The sequence below is a fragment of the Fusarium subglutinans genome, assembly GCF_013396075.1.
Source record: "Fusarium subglutinans strain NRRL 66333 chromosome Unknown NRRL66333_c0000200, whole genome shotgun sequence".
Lineage (NCBI taxonomy): Eukaryota > Fungi > Ascomycota > Sordariomycetes > Hypocreales > Nectriaceae > Fusarium > Fusarium subglutinans.
This window is the reverse complement of record NW_023502263.1, coordinates 17,328-42,166: the sequence shown is the minus strand read 5'-3', so window position 1 is coordinate 42,166 and position 24,839 is coordinate 17,328. Positions and strand designations below refer to the sequence as shown.

General features: G+C 49.4%; 10 protein-coding genes across 10 annotated transcripts; 5 read left to right on the top strand and 5 right to left on the bottom strand.

Moving 5' to 3' along the window:
- Positions 1–56: 56 nt before the first annotated feature.
- Positions 57–1,079, bottom strand: FSUBG_11030 (uncharacterized protein; the record flags this gene model as incomplete). The annotated part of the gene is made up of 2 exons (XM_036675670.1): positions 57–880; positions 929–1,079. The coding sequence occupies 2 exons, from the start codon at positions 1,077–1,079 to the stop codon at positions 57–59; spliced, it is 975 nt and encodes a 324-aa protein (XP_036533483.1).
- Positions 1,080–1,438: 359 nt separating this feature from the next.
- On the top strand, positions 1,439–2,446 carry FSUBG_11029 (uncharacterized protein; the record flags this gene model as incomplete). The annotated part of the gene is made up of 1 exon (XM_036675668.1): positions 1,439–2,446. One exon carries the CDS (start codon positions 1,439–1,441, stop codon positions 2,444–2,446), a length of 1,008 nt encoding a protein of 335 aa, XP_036533482.1.
- Positions 2,447–3,632: 1,186 nt separating this feature from the next.
- On the top strand, positions 3,633–5,077 carry FSUBG_11028 (uncharacterized protein; the record flags this gene model as incomplete). Its single annotated transcript, XM_036675667.1, has 3 exons — positions 3,633–3,846; positions 3,890–4,272; positions 4,319–5,077. The coding sequence occupies 3 exons, from the start codon at positions 3,633–3,635 to the stop codon at positions 5,075–5,077; spliced, it is 1,356 nt and encodes a 451-aa protein (XP_036533481.1).
- A 201-nt stretch (positions 5,078–5,278) lies between these two features.
- On the bottom strand, positions 5,279–10,158 carry FSUBG_11027 (ABC1 transport; the record flags this gene model as incomplete). Its single annotated transcript, XM_036675666.1, has 10 exons — positions 5,279–5,696; positions 5,745–6,015; positions 6,063–6,249; positions 6,295–6,680; positions 6,733–7,303; positions 7,354–7,699; positions 7,746–8,341; positions 8,388–9,020; positions 9,074–9,525; positions 9,570–10,158. The coding sequence occupies 10 exons, from the start codon at positions 10,156–10,158 to the stop codon at positions 5,279–5,281; spliced, it is 4,449 nt and encodes a 1,482-aa protein (XP_036533480.1).
- A 1,910-nt stretch (positions 10,159–12,068) lies between these two features.
- FSUBG_11026 (uncharacterized protein) lies at positions 12,069–13,037 on the top strand (the record flags this gene model as incomplete). Its single annotated transcript, XM_036675665.1, has 1 exon — positions 12,069–13,037. The coding sequence occupies one exon, from the start codon at positions 12,069–12,071 to the stop codon at positions 13,035–13,037; it is 969 nt and encodes a 322-aa protein (XP_036533479.1).
- A 91-nt stretch (positions 13,038–13,128) lies between these two features.
- Positions 13,129–15,550, bottom strand: FSUBG_11025 (uncharacterized protein; the record flags this gene model as incomplete). The annotated part of the gene is made up of 2 exons (XM_036675664.1): positions 13,129–13,940; positions 13,990–15,550. The coding sequence occupies 2 exons, from the start codon at positions 15,548–15,550 to the stop codon at positions 13,129–13,131; spliced, it is 2,373 nt and encodes a 790-aa protein (XP_036533478.1).
- Positions 15,551–16,510: 960 nt separating this feature from the next.
- FSUBG_11024 (Zn(II)2Cys6 transcription factor) lies at positions 16,511–17,478 on the top strand (the record flags this gene model as incomplete). Its single annotated transcript, XM_036675663.1, has 3 exons — positions 16,511–16,526; positions 16,596–17,188; positions 17,449–17,478. 3 exons carry the CDS (start codon positions 16,511–16,513, stop codon positions 17,476–17,478), a joined length of 639 nt encoding a protein of 212 aa, XP_036533477.1.
- A 540-nt stretch (positions 17,479–18,018) lies between these two features.
- Positions 18,019–20,028, bottom strand: FSUBG_11023 (cocaine esterase; the record flags this gene model as incomplete). Its single annotated transcript, XM_036675662.1, has 1 exon — positions 18,019–20,028. One exon carries the CDS (start codon positions 20,026–20,028, stop codon positions 18,019–18,021), a length of 2,010 nt encoding a protein of 669 aa, XP_036533476.1.
- Positions 20,029–20,772: 744 nt separating this feature from the next.
- Positions 20,773–22,514, top strand: FSUBG_11022 (major facilitator superfamily transporter; the record flags this gene model as incomplete). The annotated part of the gene is made up of 5 exons (XM_036675661.1): positions 20,773–20,960; positions 21,025–21,335; positions 21,404–22,067; positions 22,116–22,221; positions 22,275–22,514. The coding sequence occupies 5 exons, from the start codon at positions 20,773–20,775 to the stop codon at positions 22,512–22,514; spliced, it is 1,509 nt and encodes a 502-aa protein (XP_036533475.1).
- A 447-nt stretch (positions 22,515–22,961) lies between these two features.
- On the bottom strand, positions 22,962–23,945 carry FSUBG_11021 (G coupled receptor; the record flags this gene model as incomplete). Its single annotated transcript, XM_036675660.1, has 3 exons — positions 22,962–23,520; positions 23,626–23,832; positions 23,878–23,945. The coding sequence occupies 3 exons, from the start codon at positions 23,943–23,945 to the stop codon at positions 22,962–22,964; spliced, it is 834 nt and encodes a 277-aa protein (XP_036533474.1).
- Positions 23,946–24,839: the final 894 nt, after the last annotated feature.

Sequence of the window (24,839 nt, the reverse complement as noted above, 5' to 3'; positions counted from 1 at the left end):
ATAATTTATAAAAGACAATACGTAGTCTTATGAGCTTTGAGAAACACTTCCCTAGATTAACTAGTCGTCAATCTCTGTACATCCCTCGAACTTATCATATCCCTAACAACCTGCCACCCAATGCTCTGATTCTGCATCTTATCATACTCCCTCCCCATAAGCATACACCACTTCTTCAAGAACCACGGCGCAGCCTCCCAGCTCTTCATGTCCCAAGGCGGATACGTATCCCTCCCACGCTCACCCTTCTCACGGTTCAGTCGCCATATCGTCAAGCCGCCTCTTTCGTATATATCCAGCTTGAGTTCCCAGTTATTAAAGGCATGTGGCATTGCAGCTGATAGCATTATAGCTCGCTCGCGTAGAAATGGAATAGGTATCAGATCAAGACTTGTGTGATGAGGTATGAGGATTTGTGCCATTGTTGGACGGAGATGAACGGGGATACTGGTGTTGTTAAAAGTTGACAGGATGTTGGAGCCTGCTTGTATGAGAGCTGCGTGATTAAGTGTGGATGAGAGGTTGGGTTGGCAGAATGGTGATATGTGTTCCACGCTGCAGTCTGCGATGACGGACGGGTCGAGACCTAGGGATATTGCGTTGGTGAGACATGATGTGAAGATGGCTGCTGGTGCGAACTGAAGCATGTTCATGTAAAGGTCTGGAAGGTTCGGCTCAAGCTTTTTAACAGATGTGTCGATGGTTTCTGTGACTTCTTCATCCAATGGGTATATCTCCCCAATTGAAGTCTTTTGTTCGGAAGAGTCTCTCGGTGAGGGGTTCTCTCGTTTTAGAAGAGGTCTTAGGCGCTGTCTGGAAGTGGCTTGGGCTTGAGCCTTTTCCTGCTTCAGTCGTATCCTCTCTTGTTTCTGCCTCTCTCCTACAAGGTCTTGTTAGTAATTCCTATGGGACAAAGGACGTGACATACTATATGCTTTCTGCGCCTGGCGATTCTGCTCTCTCCGCGCCGTAGTCAGAACACGACGCTTCGATGGGGCGTCATCATCATTGCTACTCGTCCGCTTTCGAGAGACAGCGTCCTCCCTATTGGCCGAACCGTCTTTCGCTGTATCAGTCATGGCCTGACTAGACGTGGCAGGGTAAAATTATCTCATTGGAGCATGTCAGAATTGAGATATTGGTTATTTGGCGGAAGTGCAATGATGTTAAGTCCGAAGTCCGTGGGGGCGAATTGGCTTACGGTTTTTGAGCCAATTAGAAGCTGCTACGCCATTAGGCGACATTGGCTTACGGTCTCTACGCCAGTGAGCAAAGTCAACACCAAGACGATAATTAATACGCAAGGAGATAGAGAAGCCATAATTAACGCCGCAATGTGTATTACTATAAGTATCAAAGTAGATCTCACTCTGAACCCATCTCTATCACTTCATCACGGACCAAATCAACTCCTTCTTCTTCTTCATACACTCTCATCATGTCTACCAAGACCATCGCAGTCGTCGGCGCCACAGGCACCCAGGGAGGCTCAGTCGTCAGAGCATTCATCTCCCAATCAAATTGGCACGTCAAAGCTCTCACCCGCAGCTCAACCTCAGCCAAAGCCCAAGCCCTCCAGAATCTCGGAGCCGAGGTCATCGAAGCAGACATGAACAACCAAGAATCTCTCATAAAAGCCTTCGATGGCGCTCACGCAATCTTTGTCAATACTGACTTCTGGGCTCCTTACATGACCGCTCTCAGCCAAGGCAAAGACCAAGCTACAGCTCAACAAATCGGTTATGATACCGAGGAGCGCCATGTCAAGAATGCGGCTTATGCTGCTTCCAAGACATCTACCCTTGAGAAGTACATTTACTCTGCTCTTGGTCCTATTAAGGATGTTTCGAAGGGGAAATTTTCTCATTGCCATCATTGGGAGACCAAGGCTGCGGCTGTCAAGTACATTGAGAATGAGATGCCTGACTTGGCTAAGAAGACGTCGTATGTCTACATGGCTGCCTACGCTACGAACCCTTTTTTATACCCCAAGAGGGATGCTGAGACTGGCGAGTATGTCCTCGCGGTACCAGCTTCCAAGAATCTCAGGTTGCCTATCATTGATATCGAAGGCTCAGCTGGGTCTTTTGTCCGAACTCTGGTCGAAGATGAACCCGCTGGAACAAAGCTTCTCGCCTATGACAGTGACTTGAACATCATGGAGATCATGGACACTTGGAGCAGAGTTACCGGCCAAAAGGCTATCTTCCAGTCAATGACCGAGGAGGAGATGCACAAGGCTACTGGTCTGCCCTACGAGGTCCTTGACGGACCAGCTTACCTTGATGAGCATGGATACGTGGAAGGCGTTGAAGGAGCTATCGCACCAGAGCAGTTGAGCAAACCTATCAAGACGGATAGTTTCGAGGAATACCTCCGCAAGCAAGACCCAGAGACTTTACTGTCATTTACATACGCAATGCCGGAGCCTCCGGCGGCCAAGTAATTGCGCCGGGGAGCGCCAATTGTTGGGGGCGAAAGGTCTTCGGTGCATGCAGTGGAGGGTAGCATTTCCGAAGGAATTCGGTCGTATTTCCATAGCATCTACATCATAGGCCAAAATGCGAGAGCTGAAATAGTTCCCCGAAATTGACCAATTGAACAAATTACGCCAAGTCCTCGTTGTAACCCCAAAAACAAGCTCCGCCACGACAAGCCACGGAAAACGTCTTCCCGCCAGTCTCTTACAACTGCCGATAGCCCAGTCGTACTTGAGATCGCCCGACTTGCTGTCATCTTAGCTCTGGCGGGCTGTGTAAAAAGGTCCTTGCAGCTTATGCCAAGCCAGAGCTCGTGAGCTTTTGTTGGCCTGATATGGTTAGTGGATTGTTTCCTAAATGAAAGGATCTGCGCTGGCATTTCATCTGCTGACTTTAAGAGGAGTGTTTGGGGCAGAGTACCGCTGATAGGGCGGTTTGACGAGGATCTGTGCCGTGATGGTGAGATTAGGTTATGCCAATATTGCGATGGACTTCTGAGTTCATGATGCGTTGAATCACTTTTAGCATAGCATGGCACAAGCATTCGCTGTCAGGTCTATCACTACACTTTTTGGGGGAAGGAATGGCACAGCTGAGAGGAGCATGAGGACCCAATCGTTTGTGAGCTTGAAGTCTTCAAATTTTAACGGAGACAGGCTGTCTGAGTACTAAGCAACAATTACAGCCGCCATCATCAAGAGTCCGTAGATGCAGACAAGTCTCAGCCCAGTGCGTCAAGTCGAGTCATTCAAGCAAAGGAAACGAGTAATGGACCCCAATCTAAAATTACCGTGCTCTATTCCTTTGTGGCGAAGCATCGCGAGCTTCTACTCCACTGCTCGTCTTAATCGGGGTCTAGCACGGCTCCTCCCGCGGCCGCCGGAGCCTCAGGGTAACCTCTTCCTTGTCTTCCGTAACAAGATCCTTATCTAGCCGCTTATCGAAGCGATCAACCTGATGCCAAGAGCCTCAGTGTAACAGCAATCATGCTCGAGCCCGTCGCAGGATTCACAAGGTTGATTAATTATTGATAATATGAGTAAACGATCCATGTTTAGGTATTCACCCCATCATGCCGTCAACATGATATAAACCTCTGCTCTCAGCTGGAGGAAATACCCTCTTCACTCATCTCATCTCCATTCTCTCACAATGAAGTCCACCACCGCCATCGTGGCCCTCGCTGCAGCCGTTCATGCCTCTCCTCTCACCAAAAGAGATGACAACAAGGTCACCGACGTCTGGGAGAACAGAGATACACTCTGCAAAGGCTGGGTTCTCAACACACCAGAGGAAGCTGACACGCTCTGGACGATGAAGACCAAAGCCGGCGATCACCTTGATAACTTCCTCCGTGGACAATGGGGTACGTTTTCCGCCAGTACACGAATGCAATAACTGACCAACAGAACACCAAAACAACTGGCTCATCAACCTCGAGGACCGAGTCTATCGCGGTACAGATGGAAAGTCTGGCGCCGCGGGCTGCAGTGTTCTCGATAATGATTGCAGCCCAATGAATAACATGGAGTGCACGGAGCAGTATGACAAGTACGGTACCGACGACCACCTTAGCAAAACGTCGTACTGGATCTTCCAGGCTGCTAAGGGCATGCACTCCAAGTTCAAGGCGCTCAAGACAAAGATTACAGAGAAGACTATCATCAGCGGTCTCAGAATCGGTCAGATGGTATCCGACTTTGGCGGCAATGAGGACGACACTGGCGATATGGTCAAGTGGCTGGCTTCAGCTAGTGCAATCGGCGGTGCTCTCAGTGGCCTCTCCGCGAATGTACGTAATCCATCTCCCTGTATTGACAGGTATCTAACCTCAGCAGCCTGGCTTCGGAGTAGGTCTTTATCTCTTTGGCGGTATCTTCTCTGCTTTTGGTAACCTCAAGCAAGAGGAGATCGATCAGGGCAGCATCTCAGCTGGTTTGGCCGATCTATTCGAAGCAGCCGTCGACCGACTGGACGAAACCATGCGCATTGTTATGGGCGGTGGGACAGAGGAACAATATAATGCACTCAAGACGCCCAGCCCAGATCCCTATAAGCTTCCCGTTGCAAACTTCTTCAACGGCGGCTTTTTCCTCCTCAACGACAACGCTGAGGCTGTGCGGCTTGCCCTCAACTCTGTCTACGGGAACATCCAGCCCAAGGTAGCCAACAACGTCATGAAGGCTGCGCAGTTCTACCTCGTTGCCGATAAGCGCCGTACAAGCCGTGAGGACTGCGGTTATGCGACTGGCCGTCAGTGGATGGCTCTTCGGGAGGGTGAAGAGTACTGCTTCTACATCATGCGTTACGATCCTAAGCCTAATCGTGTTGGGGAATGGACTGAAGTCTCGGGCGAGGTGTATGACAAGATGGCTAGCTATGGTCTTGGTAACAGAGAGGTTTACTACCGTGCTATTCTGGACTGTGCGCTTAGTCCCAATGACGATGTTGACCTAGGGAGCTTGGTTGGTGGCAAGATTCCGACCTGCTACTTTAATCTTCCTGCTGTTTACGTTGATCAGGATCGAGAGGTTGGATGCGGTGATCCGTTCACTCCTCGTGAGTGCGATTACATCAGTGCCACGAATATCGAGTGAGGAGATGGCATTTACTAGAGTCATTATTCATCTTGTATATATTCAATGCTTGTAGTCAACGTCTAAGCTTTAACCTCTAATGAAATATGCTATGTCTATGATATGCTACCTTGATCCTTTTCAGTAAGATTCTAGAAATAAATAGTGTGTCTTAAGATCCTCTCTTAAGTCTCCTCTTAGGTTTCCATCTCAGGCTCCATGTTAAGCCCTCTTAACACCACTTCCCCTCGGCACCCTGAACAACCAGTAGAAACCCAAGGCACCAACACAGTTAACAAAAATGTACACCCAAAGAAGTCCAAAGTGCCACCATCGATCATCATAGTTAATGTTGAACCGATGCAGAAACTCATCCGTCGTAGCAAGCGAGCAGTACTTGCAGACATCAGTGGATGAGCGATCAAGAAGATAACCACCAGCTGCCTTGATGAAAGGGCCCATGTAGTCGCCGCAGGTCATGTTGCCAGGAACAGCCATCTGCAGAACCTCATTGTCTGCACACTTGACGTTGGAGCCCCAGACACAAGTTGACATGATACCGCCGACGATGTAAGTCGCTGGAGAGACACGATACATGAAGGTCCAGAACTTGGGGATGTCCTTGTAAGCGACGCCAACACTATAAAAGTCAGTACATGCGTGATAGATCGACGGAGGGATGACTTACCCGCAGAACGAGATGGAAAGCATCCACAGCAAAGTCGCGATGACACCAGCTTCTTCGGCGGTGGCGATACAAACGATGGCTGCGTGGGAGAAAGTGCTGGTGAAGAGCATGAACATCCAGAGGTACAAGAAGACAAGGAAGCCTCGGATGGCTTGGTCGTCGGATGTAGTGTTGCGGACGAAGCCGACGGGGTAGTACCAGGTGAAGTAGATGAGGACAGCCATCAAGGTGTTCCAAGCTGCTTCTACGATGATGTTGGACAAGATGTAGGCTGGGAACGGTTAGATGATGCGAGGCAGTGAGATGGTGAGGACTTACTGTTCCAGCGGTAGATCTTGGAAGGTCGCTCGCGGACTTCGTATAGGTCGCGCTGAGGTAGAAACATGGGCATGATCTGATCGCTGAGACTCTGGAAGAGAACCATGTACATAAAGATGGCGTAAAGCTGGTTCTGCAAGCCCTGGATGGTGTTCTTGGCTTCAAACGTGAATCCGATATAAAGTGACTACAACTGTTAGCCAAAGCCTCCTCATGACAAGCTCAAACATACCGATAAAACGATCAGTGCGATCTTGGACCAGATATAAGTAGGCGATCTCCAGAAATGCTTCCAAGTCCTGATCAACACCTCCCGAAACTGCGTCGAGAACGACGCCACAAACTCCTTATGCTGCGACGCATCACCGTTCTCCAAGGCAGTTGCGGCTGATCCTCGTGTAGCAGGTAGAGAGTTAAGACGTGAAAGCTCCTGCTTGACTTCTTGGAACTCGGGTGAATCTCTCCAGATCTGGTGCCAGTCGATCTTCTCGGCTTCTTCATCGTTGGAGGGCTTGATGATCTCGAGCATGTACTCTGCGGGGTTGGCGTCTTCTGGACAAGGGGGTGCGCCGTTACGTTCGAAGTAGTTGAGAAGGGTTTGGCATTGCTCGCCGAGATCTGGGGATATTAGTGAGGTTCAATGGAGGTGATGGGGGTGATGAGAACGTACCGCCGAAGTAAACTGTCTTTCCACCGGGTGCGAGGAGTAACAGGCGGTCGAATCTCTGGAACAACATCGCAGAAGGCTGATGGATCGTACACAAAACCGCTTGTCCACTAGCCGTAAGCTTCTCAATAAGATCGCAAATCGCCCAACTAGTCTGTGAATCCAATCCACTAGTCGGCTCATCCAAAAACACCAACAACTGCGGTCTCGCCGCTAACTCAACACCAATCGTTAATCTCTTCCTCTGCTCAACGTTCAACCCCTCGCCCGGCGTTCCGATGACAGCATCTGAAAACTCCTGCATGTCCAACATGTCGATGACGTGCTCTACATAGGCGAGTTTCTCAGCACGGGAGATCTCGGCGGATTGGCGGAGGAGGGCGCTGAACTCGAGGGCTTCGCGGACCGTCATTGTTGTGAGGTGGAGGTCCTGTTGCTGGACGTAGCCGACGCGGTGTTGGAAGGAGGAGTCGGTTGCGAGGCCGTCGATGTGGGTGTTTCCGGATACGATGCCCATTGTTACGCGGGTTGCTAGGACGTCGAGAAGGGTTGTTTTGCCAGCACCAGACACGCCCTGAGGAGTCAGTTGGGTTCACAGAGGAGCTGTGGGTGAGGGAGACGTACCATCAAAGCTGTTGATTTGCCGGGCTTGACCCATCCGTCAACGTGATCCAGTAATCGGCGGTCCTTACCCTTGATCTGGATATCGTAGCAGAGATCTTCCCAGTGAAACACAGAAGCACCAGCAGTGAGTCCGCTGGAAGGGTTGTTGTTGGCCTTTTCAGCGACGACAGGTCGATCAGTCGCTTGAGTCTCGATATCGCCGTGGTCCTTCTCAAAGTTGGAAGGCATACGGCCCTTGCGGAAGACCAGAACCTCGCCCTTGTTCCTGGGAGGCTTGGCGTGCTCCGCTGCGATAATGTACAGGATGAGGAAGCCGAAGAGGAAGCCAAGAAGGATACCGATGTTGCTGTGACGAGTCAGTGTACGCCATGCAAGCGAGAAGTGTTACATACCGCCATTTGTTGGAGTTGTAGTACTTGAAGGACATGTTAATATACCTATCGCCATCGACCACGGACGATCCAGGCTCGGCACCAACAACAGAGCAAATACGAGAATCGGCGGGAAGGTCATCATACCCCGGCCCCTGAGGAACCATACCCGCACAGGCAAACTTCCGATTATGGAACTCACTCGCCATCAACGCCTCAAAGGCATAAGCCAGAGGATTGATGTAGTTCATCCATCTCGACCATCCAAGCATGTAATCCGTCGGCATAGTGAAGCCCGTGTAAATCATAAGTCCCAGACTCAGAATCGACACGGGAATCATGGCTTGATGGGTCGTGCGGGTGACGCATGCGAGGGTGCGGTAGATACACGACATGACGAGCGTGGTGAGGTACGAGGTAAGACAGAAGAAGAAGAAGTGGCCTGCGTCGCGGCGGAGATGGGCCATGAAGTAGATGAGCAAGTTGAAGATGATCATGTTGACGGTTTTGTAGGGGAGGTCGATGATGTAACTTGCGATGGCCTGGGCTGATTGATGGTAGAACGCATAGCGGTTATGCTTCTCAACAACAGGCCGTTCAGCATAGACAGTGAGGACCTACCCATGTTAGTCCCTAGACCTGAATGTTAGGACAGCGACATACCTCAAGCTGACTCGCAAAAGCATTAAACAACAACGCAAAAAAGATCAATCCCCCACGATAGTAAAAACTCGAACTATCATCCTTCAAATCATAAAACATCGTCCCCAAAACAACCGCCATAATAAGGTTAAACACCAAACTCGCAATCGTAAACCCCGGATCAGCCAACAGCCGCCTCCATCCTCTCCAAAGGGTAAGTTTCACCTGTGCAGCGTACGAGATGGTATAAGGAGACTTGGCGCGCTGGTTCTTGAACTGTTCGGCGCGGCGCGAGGATTTGTATTCTTCGAGACGTTGGGAGGGAGGGTGGTTTGCTTCGTAGGCGGTTATTTCGTGGAGGAGGGCTTTGCGCTGGGGGCTGGATAGCCAGCGGGAGGCGAATTCTTGGGGGGTTCGGGGCGCGGTGGAGATGAAGGCGGGTTTTACGCGGCGTTCTTGGGGGGAGGTCATTGAAGTGAGGAAGTCGGGCGTTGTTTGACGATCGGGGCCTTGATGGTCAGCTAGGCTTGAGATACGGGGAGGAGTAGGGGTCGTACACTCGAAGCCGAGGTTCTCAAAGTACTGCTTCGCTTCGTTGATGCGGCCAAAGAAGATCTGATGGCCTTCATACAACACCGTAACACGATCAAACAACTACCCTCGTTAGTATCCTGTCCGCGAGTATCATGTCATGTCAGGGCACTTACATCGTATGCAGACTGCGGCGCCTGATAAATCGCCACCGCCGCAGCAACACCAACCAGATCAGCCTGCAATCTCAGATTCCTACAAAAGTTAATCGCATTCCCACTGTCCAGTCCTCTTGTCGTGTTATCCCAGCACTGCAACTTCGCCCCTGTAAGCGCAGCCTCAGCGATACTAACGCGCTTCCGCTCACCACCGCTCACACCACGCACGAAATCGCTACCGACGCGAGTGTCGACTGTGTGGCTTATGCCAAAGATGGCCATCATGACATCGCGCATCATGGTGTCGGCTTGAGAGCGAGTTACACCGCCGGGGACGTGTCGCGGTGAGTGGGCGGATGAGGCGAAGGAGAGGGTCTCGCCGACGGTGAGATGGGCGAGATGGCAGTCGATTTCGGCGTTGTAGAGGACGTCGCCACGGAATGAACGACGGATGCTCTTCTCGTCGATACCTGAACTTGTTAAGAAGGTCTTTGAGATGATGGGGGCGACATACCTCGGAAGTTCATGTAGGAATCAGGTCCGACTTCGAGACCAGCTGTCTCACCGGCAATAGTCTTCAAAAGCGTTGAACATCCTGAACCCGGCGGTCCAAGGACAAGTAGCAACTCCCCCTCTTCAACAACACCTTCAAAGTCTCTCAGAATATCAACCCTTCTCTTCTTCACGCCGCCCACCAAACCAGCAAGATACTTGACAACATCAATAGGATAATCAACAAGAGTCTTCTGATGTTCCGCCCCAGTACCCCAGCCGTAAACATTCAAGTTCTTAAACGCCACGCCTAAACTTCGCGGCGGCGCTGCTCCAGCGTCAGACTCGACTAGTCTCACAAAAGCTTTTACCCAAGCTCTTGGATCAAAGGTTGGTGAGTTGGGGTCTAGCTTTGTGCCGGGCTGGGGTGAGAAGGCGTGAAGTTCGGTGCCGGCTGTTGTAGACACGCGGGACAGTTGACGGGCGAGATGGCTGATCTGTTGGGTGATATCATGCTGAGGTTGTTCAGTTGGTGTATCGGCTGTTGAGTCGGAGTGTCGGTCGTCGTGTTTGCTGTGAGAGGACAGTGTCCTCGAGAGTGGTGTTGACATTTTTGATGAGTTTGTTTGAGTAAGATTGACTCAATTGAGACAAGAAGGTCTATTTAAGCTAAAGGCATAGTATGCGGTTCAGTTATGCTTATGTATGTGCATCAATCAAGATCCAAGAACGGCAGATGAATAACTCAGAATTAAACCGATTGAATCACTCGGTCTTTTCCAGAACATGACGAACGGAGTCGGGAGAGGATCAAATCTTTTACGAATATTACCTTTTTTCCCCCGGGTCCCCGCGGACAATCACCCCATGAAATGCCCCTTCTATCAAATCGACCCGGCCCGACGGACACGGACGACGGTTGTTATTGGTGAGGAAGTGGATTCGTTACCCACTGTATAAGGAACCCGCGGGTGTCCGAGCATGCATGACTGACATCTCGCTTATGAAGAGGAGCCCTGATTCGGAATAGCTTCACGGAGCGCGAGTTTTGCGTTTTGCGGCTCTGAATGAGTGAATGCCATGTACCGTAATGGATGGCTGAGTCTGACAATTGGGTTGAACGTGATGAGATCGGTCTTTGAGTTTCATCTGGTCACGAGGCTATGTATGTGCATCACGATGTAACGCGTGTCTTGTTCTGTGTCGCTCTTCGCTGTCCGTGTGACGCGACAGCGAAGAAAGAGTGCGAGCCGAATATACAGGCTTAATTGAGCTCTCGGTCTTTGTCAGTTATTCCCACTTGCCAAGAGTCTGGATTGATAAGATGTAAGCCACATTGCAGATCATTGGATGAATCTGTTTTGACAAGGCGGGTAATCATACGTTATTTCTTAGTCTGACTGTGTGCGCGATGCAGAGAATGATCGGGCTAATTATCTGCCGTGATCGGAGAGATAGATCTGCCGTCTTAAGGCCCTGTCTTTGGGTTTATTTGTGGTCAGTGCGGAAGACGCGTTACCCTATATGTTTTGTGATGGAAATTGCATCGCGGAATGGAACAGGAATTGGCGCTCTGTTTAAACGGTCAAAGAATAAAACTGAGAGTATTGACATTGGAGTAGAATAAAGCCGCGAAGTTTTGTCTTTGCACGACGCGTCCGTAATCATGAGGTTGTGCAACCCCAATTTGACTCAAATACAGTATTCCCATAATTCAACAAGATTTTGAAGAACAGCATAATTTAACTGCCTGCAGTGATTATCAAAAGAGTAAAAAACTATCATGATTACAAGACTCTTATTGATATACCTTATGTTTTATAAAAAAGCACACCTGTTATTGCTCTGAAACTCATCGCCAGCAATGAGGACTTCATTATGTGTTAAGCCTATGATTGGCCCAGGTACATGCATACTGCAGTTAGCCAAACCGTATTCCTCTTGCTAGCATATTGCCTGGCCAATCAGCTTATGACTCCATGGACCGAGGTTAAATCTGCCATTGGAATAGATAAATAGAAAAATCTATAGTGACATTCCACATGAGATTGATACATTTACACTCTTTCTTTATTTCTGTAATATGAGTTTGCTGTGATGGTTCTTGCAGAAGAAGTGTTTAAGAGAGGATGCAAGCCGTAAGATATCGGCCGCGGATAAGTAATAATCCGTCATCTTAAGATCATTCCTACAAGACATCTACGGTGCCTTCTTGTCCCTCCATAACAGGAAATGTAAGCCTTGACTTTTAATATCCGGAAAAATTCTAATTGAGCATCGTGATACAATGTCAATGCTGCTAGCTCTGCGATGTCACGCAACCACGCTGTTGCATCACGATACAATGCATCTTATCGAGATAAGCACAAGATCTTAGATCCACTCTTGAAGTAGCCGAACCGAGGTAGACCCACTTGATACCGAGCTTAATCACCATTATTTGAAGCCATGAGCATCTCCTATCACCATCGCACCCTCTGCTCAAAATACTCCTTACATCTAATCACACCCAGGTAACAAGATGGCTCCAACACTAGCAGAGCAAGTGGCAGTAGACCAAGTCTCCCCTGGAGAATATGTCTCCCGTCTTAACCCCATCAGAATGGGCAACGCCATGCCCATAGCCTACGGCGGCTGCACAGCCAGCATCGCCGTCAACGCAGCGTGTCAGACAGCACCGCCCTCAATGTCGCTGTACTCTGTCCTCGGACACTTCCACGGCCCAGCATCAACAGATAAGAAGCTGCACTGCAGCGTGACCAACATTCGAGATACGCGATCTTTCGCGTCACGAAGGGTTCAGGTCAAGCAGCAGCAACCTAATGGGAAATTCCGCGTTTGCATGGAAGTCCTCGCGGATTTTCAGGTTATTGAACCTTCGAGCTGGGATTACTCTGAGCCGACGTGCTCCAAGTGGCCGAGGGCGGAAGATTGTCCCAATCTGGACGACTTGGTAAAGGGATTATTAGAAAAGGGCAGCATCACTGAGAAGCAAGGACAAGAATTCACCAAATCCTTCGCCGCCAACGCAGATTTCTTCGAGACGCGCTACTGCACCGCCGGCGTATCAGCCCAGAACCTCTCCGGCGCATCACGCACCACCAAAACAACACAAGACCACCTCCCCATCACGGAAAAAGTATCCGCCGAGTGGCAGCGCGCGCTGCACGATCTCCCCACGCCCACCGCCAACATGAGCGCGCTGGCATTCCTCATGGACGGCGGTCTCTCATTTCTCCCGTTGAGCCATAATCATATGTGGTTTGATGATACGGCTGCGTGTTCGACGCTGGACTTTGCGTTGAGGGTCTTTGTGCCGGAGGTTAAGATGGGGGAGTGGCATGTTAGAGAGAGGAAGACGAGTAGGGGAGGGGGGAATAGGACGTATTCGGAGGGGAAGCTGTGGGATAGCCATGGGAATTTGGTGGCGAGCAATACGCAGCAGTCTATTATGAGGCTAAGGGAGGGCGTTGCTGTGCCTAAGCTGTAGAACTGATTTTATTATGTACAGCAAGATATTAATAGAGTAGTAATATGTATTTTTCTCAAGACTGAGTTCTCCTCCTGAGTCTGTATCATTTTTAGTCAGTGTCGTCACTGACGAAGGGATGCCGCCAATTAGCCCGTCGCGCGGCAGCGTTGCGAATGTCTATCTCACGTTCACGTGCTACATCTGTTGCAGCCTGAGGAGGGGTTTTCCATGACAGCTCGCTGTTCCCTTCGCCATCTGCAGTCGTGCTTGCGGTATATCCAGGAGCTAGATAGCCATACAAGTTCAACGGAGCAGAATTCCCAAACCCAGCGTGGCCAATCATGGATGCCAGTGGAACTTGTCCGGTCGTTATCGGGGGATCTCCCGGAGCCATTACGGCTTCTGGCGCTCTGGGACCGGCGTCAACGATCGGAGCATTTTGGTGTTCTCGCGGCTGGGGCCCGCTCGGGCATGGTACTGGGAGGTCATTGCTCATCTGAGCAATAGGTCTGAGATGTGCACTCGAAGAAGAGATATCGGGATTCTCAACCGTAGGAGTGTTTGGTACTGGAGGATGAAGGACGCCGTTGGCATCAAGTGAGGGATAGGAGTTGTGAACAGTAGGTGTGTGATCAAGGCCATTCCACTGATTGACCGTCTCTGAGCCGGCCGAGTTGCTAGTCGTTTGCGCCGTAGCACCATCGGAAGTTTCTTGGGTCGTCGGCTCGGTCTTAACCCGTGTCCCCTCCTCCGTCCAGTCATCGTATTGAGGCACCAAACCGGATCCCTCTTCAGTGTCGCTATCATCGTCTGGAATCTCGATCGCTAAACGCATGCATGAACCCAACGGTGGCTGCTCGACTGCAGCACTCTGCTGCTCATCTGAGACATCACGCGTCGCCAAGTCGTCACCTTGATGTTCTGTTACGCACACGATTAGCCACGTACTTTTGCTTTTCGATTGACTTACCTGCTTCTCCCGAATCCTCCTCACCGTTCCTCAAACGGTCTCTATCCTTCATGCGTAGGATAAACTCGTCAACCTTGTCTTTATGATCAATCCCCTCGTCGTTAGGATCATAAGCGCGGAACTCGTTGACAGCGACCCAGCCAATGGCGCACTCCCACGGAAAAACAGGTGCGTCGAAGTACATAATCGGATATTTGCGCTTTTGGTGGTACTTTCCGCCAGGCCGATAGTGCTCCGTCCACTCAACCGCCCCAGTAACAGGATCGTAATCATAACAGGCAGGGATGTTCTTCTTCAACAGGCTCGTGTTATCCATGAGATTCATGTCCCAGCCAAACTGCCGAAAACTACCCCACGGCAACACAAGAATAGCAAAGAATCGCTTCGTCTTCTTCCAAAAGGTAGTATACACCTCGCCAGGCTGTGGATCGATCCCAGTGAGGAACTGTGTACTTCGTGTCTGAGGCCCATCGTTGGAATGCGCCGACCCGGCTGAAACACTGCTGAGAGGTCTACCATACTGCGCGTACGTAGGTCTCTGCGCAGCCAGATTATTCAACTTTACTTTGCCTTCATCGCAGTTGGTGACTCTTGTTCCGAGCAGACGAACTGTCTCGTCGTAATTGGCGTTCATATGGCCGTGTGTTCCAGCGGTCAAGTGCCTGCGAGCTCCGTGGATAGGGTTGTTGCTCATGAAGTGCAGTTTGTGGTTCTTACACTCGAGGATATACCAGAAGCCCTTGTGTTCTGTAATTATGTATTTCGTCGCGGCGTTGCCGTCTTGGTAGACGTCATCGAAGTCGATGGCTCGGTCGCCGGTAAGAGGTCCTCGCGGTTGAGGCGCATTCGATCGGGGACGCTTTGGAGGACGGGGGAGACTCCCTTGAGGGGGATTTGCAGGCCGCTTTTGTTGGGCTTTCGAGGATTGTTGGCTTTCGTCTTGAGGTCGGCTGATCGTGTGTGTCTCTTGACCCCTCGATGTTTCGGCAGTAGGATGGATGGGAGCGGACTCGTTCTGGGCTCTGGGAATCGGCGGGCGGACCGCCTGTAAAACAGGGCTTGCATTGGGCGTAAAGTAGGATGAGCTTGGGGCCACCTCGGTTGATGGACCAGCGGGAGCATCCAAGCGAGCCGAATCGTTCAAAGGTAACTGACCAAGTTGTCGGAGTTCGCTGTACACTTCGCCACTCAGTTCAGGCCCGACAGTAACGTGCAACTCCAAAAGAAGAGCCTTCTGCTGTTCCCGGAACAACTCCTGGTATTGACTCTCTTCATCGTCCTTGTTTGCTTCACGCTCCGCCGTCAGTTCCTTCAACTGGTTAATACAGGATTGGACGGCATCCAGTCTAGCTGTATCAGGTTCAAGGCATGCTGAGGCCGCCGCCGCTTCAAATTGTGCTTGTGCCTCCTTGTACTTCTCTTGGAACTTCTCTTCAGGCGACTTTGTCGGACGTCGCAGAGGTGTCCACTGGTCGATGAGCTTTTGGACCGGAGCGACTCGTGATGAATATCGTCCTGGGGGGGGACTCGTGGCCGGGGCCGGGTTAGCCTGCTCCGCCATTAGGGCGAGCTAACTAGTGGTACTATAATTGAGTTGAAGAACAATACGCTCACCAGCAATATCGCCAGAAACAATTGACACGAAAACGACTTTTCGACAGACAGACGCAGCAGTCAAGAAATAAATGAAAAGTCGAAAGAAGAAGAAAAAGGAGGCCCCTCGTGCACGTTTCTGCTTTTTTGTTTCTTTTTCTATAATTGACAGCCTGATTCTATGCACATCCAATCAAAATATTGGTAGACCGGGATGTCTGCCGCTGACCCTACAACCAACAACCAACCAATTCTAAGCACGGTGAGCATCCCTGCAAACTCGTCAAGTTTTGTAACGGTGGCTTGCATGGTAATGGTTTAGGCTTGTTGTCTCTTGTCTAAACGGTTGCCTTGTTGTCTATGCTTACCGTTGCGAACCGTCAAGCGGTGAGATAGTGTGAGGCTGATTGCATAGGCCGGGAGCTATGGTCAACGCCACGAAAAATGTGAATCTGATGCAAGATGATGCTCTCACGGCGATGAAAGTTATTGCAAGAAGATGAGCTCAATCTACAAGATTATTCTTAATAACCCTCCAATTTGATGGTGCTTTTTACATCAAGCCTTGGACTAAATAGCTCGCGATGTGCTGTTAGTTTAATTGTGTGAGCATGCGAAAAGCACTTCGCACTATTTAAAAACACTCCCTGACACTCATCGTTTGCACACGGGTAGCAGCATAACATGAGGGCTAGAACACGGAAGGGCACGCGAAAAAACCTGCTTTTCAGCAGATTTATACTCAAAAGTGACAAGCAATTTTATCATCAAGCTTGGCGACATGTTTTCTCCCGCTGATGGGTGTGTAGACGACAGCCAATACAAATCGGGAAAACGGCGGGTATATACTGTCACCTCTCTGAGTGGGGCTTCCGTGAGGTCATATCTATAGGAAACTACAAGAGGGAATTTTAAACAAGCCCTAAAAATGAAGACTCTACAAGGTATGAATTTCCTCTTCCCTTGAATACAAAATGAATATCTCTGCAGACATCGTGTACTGAAGTAATCAGACTGCAAGACTTGTTCGTTGCGCCGCATTCGCTGCGACCGTACTACCCCGCATTGTCTGAAGTGCACGGGACGAGGACTGTCCTGTCCTGGATACAAACGCCAGATCCGATGGGTCAACTCGATTGCGAGTCGTGGCAAGTTCAAGGGATTTTCAGCACCTACTCTTGAACCAGCCACTCCTCAGTCTCCAGAAGCTGTTCCTAGCACAATCCAATCTCGCACTCTTGCCCAAGACGGACTCGATGAGCCATCCCAAGAAGCGGTGAATCAGTTGTTAGAATATTTTACACTGGAGCTCGCCCCGAAGAACGTATGGGTGCACACACCAGAAAATGGGTACACGCGCCTCGTTGTTCGCCTGGCGCATACACAGCCTGCCCTACGGTATGCTATCATTGGGCTATCGGCAGCTTATCAAAGCTATGCGTCAGCCAGCACAACAAGCGGGTTCTCACAAAAAGCTCATCTCAAGGCTATCACATTAATCACTGATCAAATCCGAACGTTGACTAGCATGGAAACCAATGGAAAGCACACAATACCTACAGGGCTCCAAGAAGCTACCGATGCAGTACTTGCGGCTACCCTCGTGGTATGCAATCACTCTCTCCTAGACTGTAGCACGGCTGATGCAGTTTTCCATTTGAGAGCTACAAGAACCCTGATAAAGTCTCATCTGACCAAAGGAGCTACTGACAATGAACTCTTCACCTTTATTGCGAATCAAGTCGCAAGTCTTGACATAATGGCATGCACTACCCTTTTTGATCCCGATCTTGTGCGAGATGTAGTTATGCCCAGACTAGATAGTGGCTCAGTTCCATTTGGCCATTTTCTACTAGGTATACATAGAATCACCACCGCCTCGACATCGTCAAATAGCGAAGGAATTCCTTGTGGTGACCCCAGTTTTCTCGAAGAGCTCGAAGACGAACTTGAACTCGCCAGAGCAGCTACATATATGGTAGTTGGACGGACATTAAAACCTTCCAGAGACGCTCATCTCTCGGACACAACTCTTCTTATCGAGGCCTTTCATCAAGCTGGGCTGATATATGCTTGCAGACGACTTGGTGTTGGAAACATTGGGGGCTTTGAAGAAGTCCACCGCTCTAAATTATTCAGGCTACTCAAAAAGGCCATCAATGAAGGGAGCTTTCTACCAAGTTTGTCATGGCCTATCTTGATGGCTGGGATTTCTTGTCATGGACACCATGACAGGATCCAACTTGTCCGTCAACTGTGTCACGATCTGGCCAGGAGCTCTCCTTTCCGATACTACTCTAACATTCTGCGCTTTCTTGAGGAGCTATGGGAAAGTTCAGACGATAATTGGATTCTTGTGGCTCAAACGTGGGAAAATAGAGGTGAGCCTCTCTTAGCAATGTGAGTGATATTACTCTTTAATGAGTGGGTTCTATGTTACATATGGTCGCGGGGAATTATATACTTGTGCTGCTTTTCGAAGATTCTCTCCTCGTTCTCCCATGCTTCCATGTGAGTGGATATATGCCAGTCTGTTTTGGTAGCAGTCATCTCAGCTCGGCCGTCGATTGCTAACTTGAGATCACCACGGCCAAACTCTTGACGAAAGACCTGCTCAGCGCGTGCCGAGAGGGGATCGTCTGGTCGAACGTGGCAGCTGACTTTGGTTGTTCCACCAAACCGCCAACCGTTGTCTTGATTCTCAAATAATCCTTCGTCATTGTCATAGACAATGGTGACCTCGTCAGTTTCGAAATCTCGCGTGATGCTGGCTTTGGCCCCAGTAGGACGCAGAACAGCCGCATTCAGCGGTGGAACATTTACCGCTGGTTCAAAAGGTCTCAATTGTTTGTCCAGTGGGCTTTCTTTCCGCATTGGAATCTCCAGTCGACTTGAAGAGCAATCAATCGTCAAGGTTGGGGCCTCGGGAGACGGCCAAACAACAGGGAAATATGCAGACGATAGAGCAAGGCGAAGTCGGCTCCCTGCACTGATTCGCTGACCACATTCGTTCAACTGGATCTTGACATTATAAAAATGGCCTGGCTGGAGGTCTTGCAGGTCAACGTGACTATCTCGGTGGGTGAGGTTCAGTAGACCGTGCGACAACTTTGTAACGCTGCCATCAGCTAAGACTTCTGATAGCACTGCTGCAACAAAGGCCCATCTTTTATCACTAGCAACACGCAGATGAAGGTTCGCAGGACCGAGGATATCTAAGGCTTGGGTGAGAATTGGGCCGTCAAATACCAAGGATCCAAGCTCTTCTTCTCTTTGGTCGCCCGGCATATCCCATTCTGTACCGTAGGAAATCCATCGTCCTGCAGCGAATCCAGTAGTCTGAGGTGATTTCAGCGTCAGATACTCCACATTCTGAGGGGGCGTGACAAGGAGCTGCCCTGCTGCGAGCCCCATATACATCCGGTCCAGGCTGTCAGAGGGCCAGTTGATCTCGGCAACCCATCGCCCAGGACGATGGCTGTAGAGTCTCTTCGGGCCAATAGTGTCGTTCAGGTAACACCTGAGCATAGGTTCTTCCATGATGTTGGTTTCAATACCCTTGAGCCATTTGTCCCACCATCGGAGAGACTCCTGCAAAAAGCCAATCTGGGGACCTGGCTTTGCAAAGTTTGGATATTTGTGAGCCCATGGTCCGACTAATCCTTTCTTTGGGCATGTAAGATTCTTGAGCATCCGGAAGATAGAATTTGAGTATGGATCATGCCAACCACCCACGAGGTAGACAGGGCACTTAACGGCAGTATAGTCTTCGCAAATAGAAGCATGTCTCCAGAATTCATCGCGTCTTTGGTGTTGATGCCACTCAGCAATATATGGCGTTCCAAGCTCAAGGCGATCCATCCACATTTTCCGCCAGTTGTTTCCAATGAGGGCAGGATCTGGTGGTGTAGGAGCAATAGAAAACATAGTCGCACCCCAGAGAAAGTTCTCGACCAGCTGGCAACCTCCCTGGTAGTGAACATCATTATCATAACGATCATCAGTTGAGCAAATCGATATAACAGCTTTCAGTTCAGGGGGATTAAGAGCCGCAATCTGAAGTCCATTGAAACCTCCCCAAGAAATACCGATCATACCAATAGAGCCAGTGCACCAGGTTCTTGATGCAATCCAACGTAAGACTTCAAGGCCGTCATCCTGCTCTTGTTTGAGGTATTCACCCAAAAGAAGGCCTTCAGAGTCTCCTGAACCGCGCATGTCGACCCGAATGCATGCATATCCGTGTGATGCAATGTAAGGATGATTGAGAGCATCTCGATGACTGGTTCCATCACGTTTCCTGTAGGGGATATACTCAAGAATTGCAGGTACTGAATTATCCTCAGCGTCTTCTGGGAGCCAGATTAAGGCTGAGAGGGTAGTTCCGTCACTGAGTGTGATTTGTTCGTTCTCACGAATCTGGATAGGTAAGGGCGCAGGAGACATAGTGACGCTGGAGGATGTTGAAACCAATAACCTGTGTATTGAAGAAGTCACTGATAAGGAACAATATGAGAAAGAAATGCGAGGGAAGGAAAGAAGAACGATCAGATGTTGCGTTACCCATTGTCTCGGAATAAACAGCCTCTCGTTTACGCTAGGCCGTTCATTATCGGGATACAATGCCCCCCTCAGTGTCGGTATTCTGTACTAAGGACCTCGACAATTCGCGGGTAGAAGGTGCATTTCTCGACATAATGTCTTGGATTGGTTAGCATAGAATAGTCAAAAGTGGTTCTCTTTTTAATACCCGAATTAGGCCAATGCGTATCCGTAGAGAGATGATGAATCTATGAGTTTGAAAGTATAGATTAACAAACCAACAATGAAACATTTGTTTCTCGATCGAATATCTCAAATGGGTTAGCATTGGCTAGTATGGAATAGTTCTCTATTTGATACCCTAATGGGGCTAGCTCACAGTGCGGTATAACCTGGGGTTCTCCATTTAATACCTCTAATGAGCTAGAACGAAGATATCATTCTGTGTTTTGATTCGCTCTTCCTAATCAGCGTCACTATCTAAACAGATGCCGACCTCGCTAACTACAGTAGCGTCGATAATGGGGCAAACTTGGGATGTTGGCCGATAATTACTACAAATATTAAAAGGATGCTGGCTGCCCCATTATCCAGCAACGAACCAATACTAGGCAATATTGTAAATTCCTTAACAAATCAATACTTACAATGGAACTTGTCAGCAACAGTCAGAGCGTCTCACAACATCCCCAAAAGGGAGATGACGGTCCCAAGACTCTTGAGGTTACTGATGCCCAAAGTGTCGAAGCCGGCCATCTGACCGAGACGAAAGTCAGCAAACTCTCGGTATGGGTCACGCTCAGTTTCATGTCAATTGCTGTTGCCTCGGACTCCTAGTAAGTTCATTTGTTCATTACCCGCTTCCAATTGGCTGGCACTCATGATGGCTTTTTCTTTCAGCAACGCTTCAGTAATTGGAAGCGTCTCACTCTTGTTTGATGTCATATACCCAGATGCCATGACTTCATCCATGTACTCTCGACTCTCGAATTCCTTCCTTATCGGAATGATCCTTGGCATGATCCTCTTTGGTTTCATCGCGGATCACTATGGCCGCAAGACTGGAGCTATTGCCACCACTATTATCCTTACAGTTGGGATGATACTCAGCACCGCCGCTAGCGGAGCAACACATACGGGGTTGCTGTGGATGCTGGTTGTTGGGCGAGGTGTTACTGGAGTGGGCGCTGGAGGAGAATACCCTGTCACCGGTAAGTTTCCATGTGCTGCCTGTCTGTTGAGGAGACACGAAGAGTTGCCCTGACACCAATACCTGTAGGCGCTGGTGCCATGGAAGCCACAGATGAGGCCAGCGGATTCCGCAAGCGACGAGGTTTCATCTTTGCAATTATGAGTGAAGTCGCTGCCTCCCTCGGTTATTGCTTTGGTGGTTTGGTTCCAATGATCTTACTACTCTGCGTCCGCGAGAAGCAGGAAAAGTACGAACTAGTCTGGAGGCTATCCTTTGCTGCCGGTATGCTGCCTCCTCTGAGCATCTTCTACTTTCGCCTCAAGATGGCCGTTTCCACGGCCTATCGCAAATCAGCTCTTCAGAGGCAGAAACAGCCTTACCTGCTGATTGTAAAAAAGTACTGGCGAAGACTTTTGGCAGGTGGTTGGACATGGTTTATCTACAATTGGATCTCCATTCCATTTGGAGTTTTCAGTTCAACTATTGTGTCTAGAGTCGATCCGGGGAATTCTCTGGTTACCTCTTTAGGTTGGGGAGTTCTGATCAACTCATTCTATCTCCCTGGTCCATTCCTCGGTGGGTGGCTAGCAGATAAAATCGGCAGAAAGCAGACCATGACACTGGGCTTCCTTCTTCAGGCTGTTCTCGGTTTTATCCTGGGAGGGGCATATCAATCGATAATAAAGATCTTCCCTTTGTTCATCGTTATGTACGGCATCTTCTTGACGCTTGGAGAAGTCGGCCCTGGAAGGTAAGCATTTTGCTCTCTCAAGAAAGCCGAGTATTAACAACAATCTAGTACCATTGCTCTTGTTTCTGCCGAACCATTTCCAACATCGATTCGTGGTCAAGCCAACGGGATCATTTCGGCATGGGCCAAAGTTGGAGCAACACTGGGTACTCAAGTAAGTATTGGCTATCTGTGCCTAAACTTAGAAATACGGCTGATTTGAAAAAGGTATTTACAGCGGTCCTTAATCGTTACACTGATGACGTTGATAAAGGTAATCGGGTTGTCTTTCTCATTGGCTCTGGTTTCGCGGTTGTCGGCGCAGCCGCAGCATGGTTTATGCTGGAAGAGACAAGTCGCAATCTGGATGACGAGGATGAGATATGGAAGACATATCTTAGAGATAACAATTGGAGTGGAGATTGGGGCGATAATGAGACTGTGGAGTCTGCTAGAGTGTTAAAGTAAAAGACCTACTAGAGGAAGCAACCTCATATAATCATTCTCTATTTTGTTATATAGGATACCTTCAGTTGTTGAAGTTGTTGTGATGTAATACCTAAGTTTGTACTCTTCAGCGTGTCTTATTATCCTATACATGCACGGGCCACAAGCCCAGTCAACGAGGCTGGAGGCGTTCGCCAAGTTGTAACGTTACTATTCTCATGAATGTAGTGAATAAAAGTCCGTTTGCTATTATAAGGTATCTGGCATCATTGCTTGAAGTAGAGGCAACTCAAAAGAATGTCATGTTCACACACTCCGCCCATCATCAGATTTATTCTGATGAGCCAGCTCCCTCAGGCTCTCTGAATCCTCTGACCTCGAGTTCAACATTGTCTTGAGTCTGCTCCTCCTCCTTCCACGCTCCTTATCAGCCTCCCACGTCAATTCATTGAGCCTTGTCTTCGAGCCTCAGAGTCCTCTCTCCTCCAGCAGCGCTTTACACGCCGCCCAAGATGTAACAGCGTAAATAACCGCGTTCCAAAATCCCTGTAGCGGAAGAACCGTTGCGCTCATGAACTGCAAAGGCTTACTAACCTCTGACGGATGAATGTGGGAGTACATTCTATTAGCACTTGACGGAATCCAGGTAATTAAAATCACCGCAAAAAACAGCATCGCGACTTTTGTATAGGCCCATGCCGCGCGATATACATCGTTGCTGGGCCGCACCGCGACAGGTTGGGGCATGGTGCTGGTTACACGAGCAATCGGTTGAGGTGGCTGGGGCTCGCCAATAGCAAGCACGGTAACTTGATGGCCCATGTTTTGCAATTGTATAGCGTCGGGTTGGGTTGCTGCTTCGGAGGTGATGGTCACTTCGGTGGTCTTCATGTTGTTGACAGTGCTTTGGTGGGCGTATGAGAGACCGCCTGAGCCGGAGCCCTGCGCTTTGAGGAGTTGTTGGCGTTTCCGGTAGATGGTGCCACCGGAGCGGATGTAGATTGCGAGAGTGATGGCGATTATGACCCTGTATTGTTAGTGCACCGTAAAAGCTGTGAGGTAGGTAGATGTACCAGATTGGGCCGTAGAATGTTGCGATGCGGAGAATGTCCCATGATGAAGTGACCAGCACCACTGAATAGCGCTACCGTAAACTCTCACGCCGTCGCCATTCTTGATAAAGATAAAGACGAATGCCGGCAAGAATGGGATACCATAACAGAGCAATAAATACGGCAACTCCATCTTCCTCAATCGCTGCGCATCGAAGCGATAGTAAAACGCAAGGTAAACATTAATCGCCATCGCAAGGGTCCACAACGCATCAGCCCCAACAAAGCTACACAAATTAGCCAAGCATCGCGATATCGATTGTGCAACGTACGTATGGAGTAAAAAGGCCTGTATCTGACATCCCGCCCCATCAGGCGCATCAATAAACGAGTCCGCCATGATGAAGCAAATGCTCGCCATGATATCCAAACGACGCGTAAAACACAAGCCGATTAATAGGTTTGTGGAACGCGTCGCAGAGACAAAAGGTTGTGATGATGAAGAGACATCCTACCAGCGATAGAACAGAGCATACTTGCTGGATGATGGTGATGAGCTTGACATCGCTGGTTGACAGGCCAATCTCCATTTTGCCAGCCAAGAAATCCCTAAAAGGACATTCATATTTTCCTCCGAGTGGAACAAGCCATTGTCTGGGTTTTAAGTCTGGGAATGGTGGCCTCCTTTCATGTGAATTTGCCGAAGGATTGATCTGCAACAGGGGAACCCCATATTTGATCGCCAAGAAGAACCCGGAACGTTGCAAATCATGGACCTAAAGTAGCATAAGGCTTAAATAGTGGCTATTGGTAACGGTTCCAATTGGCGCTGTGTCAAATTTGGGTGGGGAGCCGGTAGATGGCCTCGGGGAGCAAGAAAACACCGGACCTTGATCTAGGGTACTAAAATAAACTTATTAAAGATCCCCTAAACTAGGCTAAATTTACCTAAATATTTTTATTGCTTAGGGTTAAGGTTTTATGTTTTCTTTCTTCCCCTCGGATAGCTTCTGATTTTAAGGCTGTTGTTTAAGGGATCAGCGTTGGTGTTGCTGGATGCAGGAGGTGAACCAGAGCGATGCAGAGTGATATGAAGATCGGAGGGATGGGCTGTGAACAGACTTGTGAAGCTTGCCCTTATCTGATCAATTAACGCGGCGAGAAAAAGGCTTAATCATGAGGATCATCGGTGCACCAAGTCCCTGTAAAGGCCCTTATAGTGATGTTTCATCGCGCAAGAAGTATGCGCCCACCAAACATCTTCCTCGTCAACATAGAGTGGTCGACGTCGATG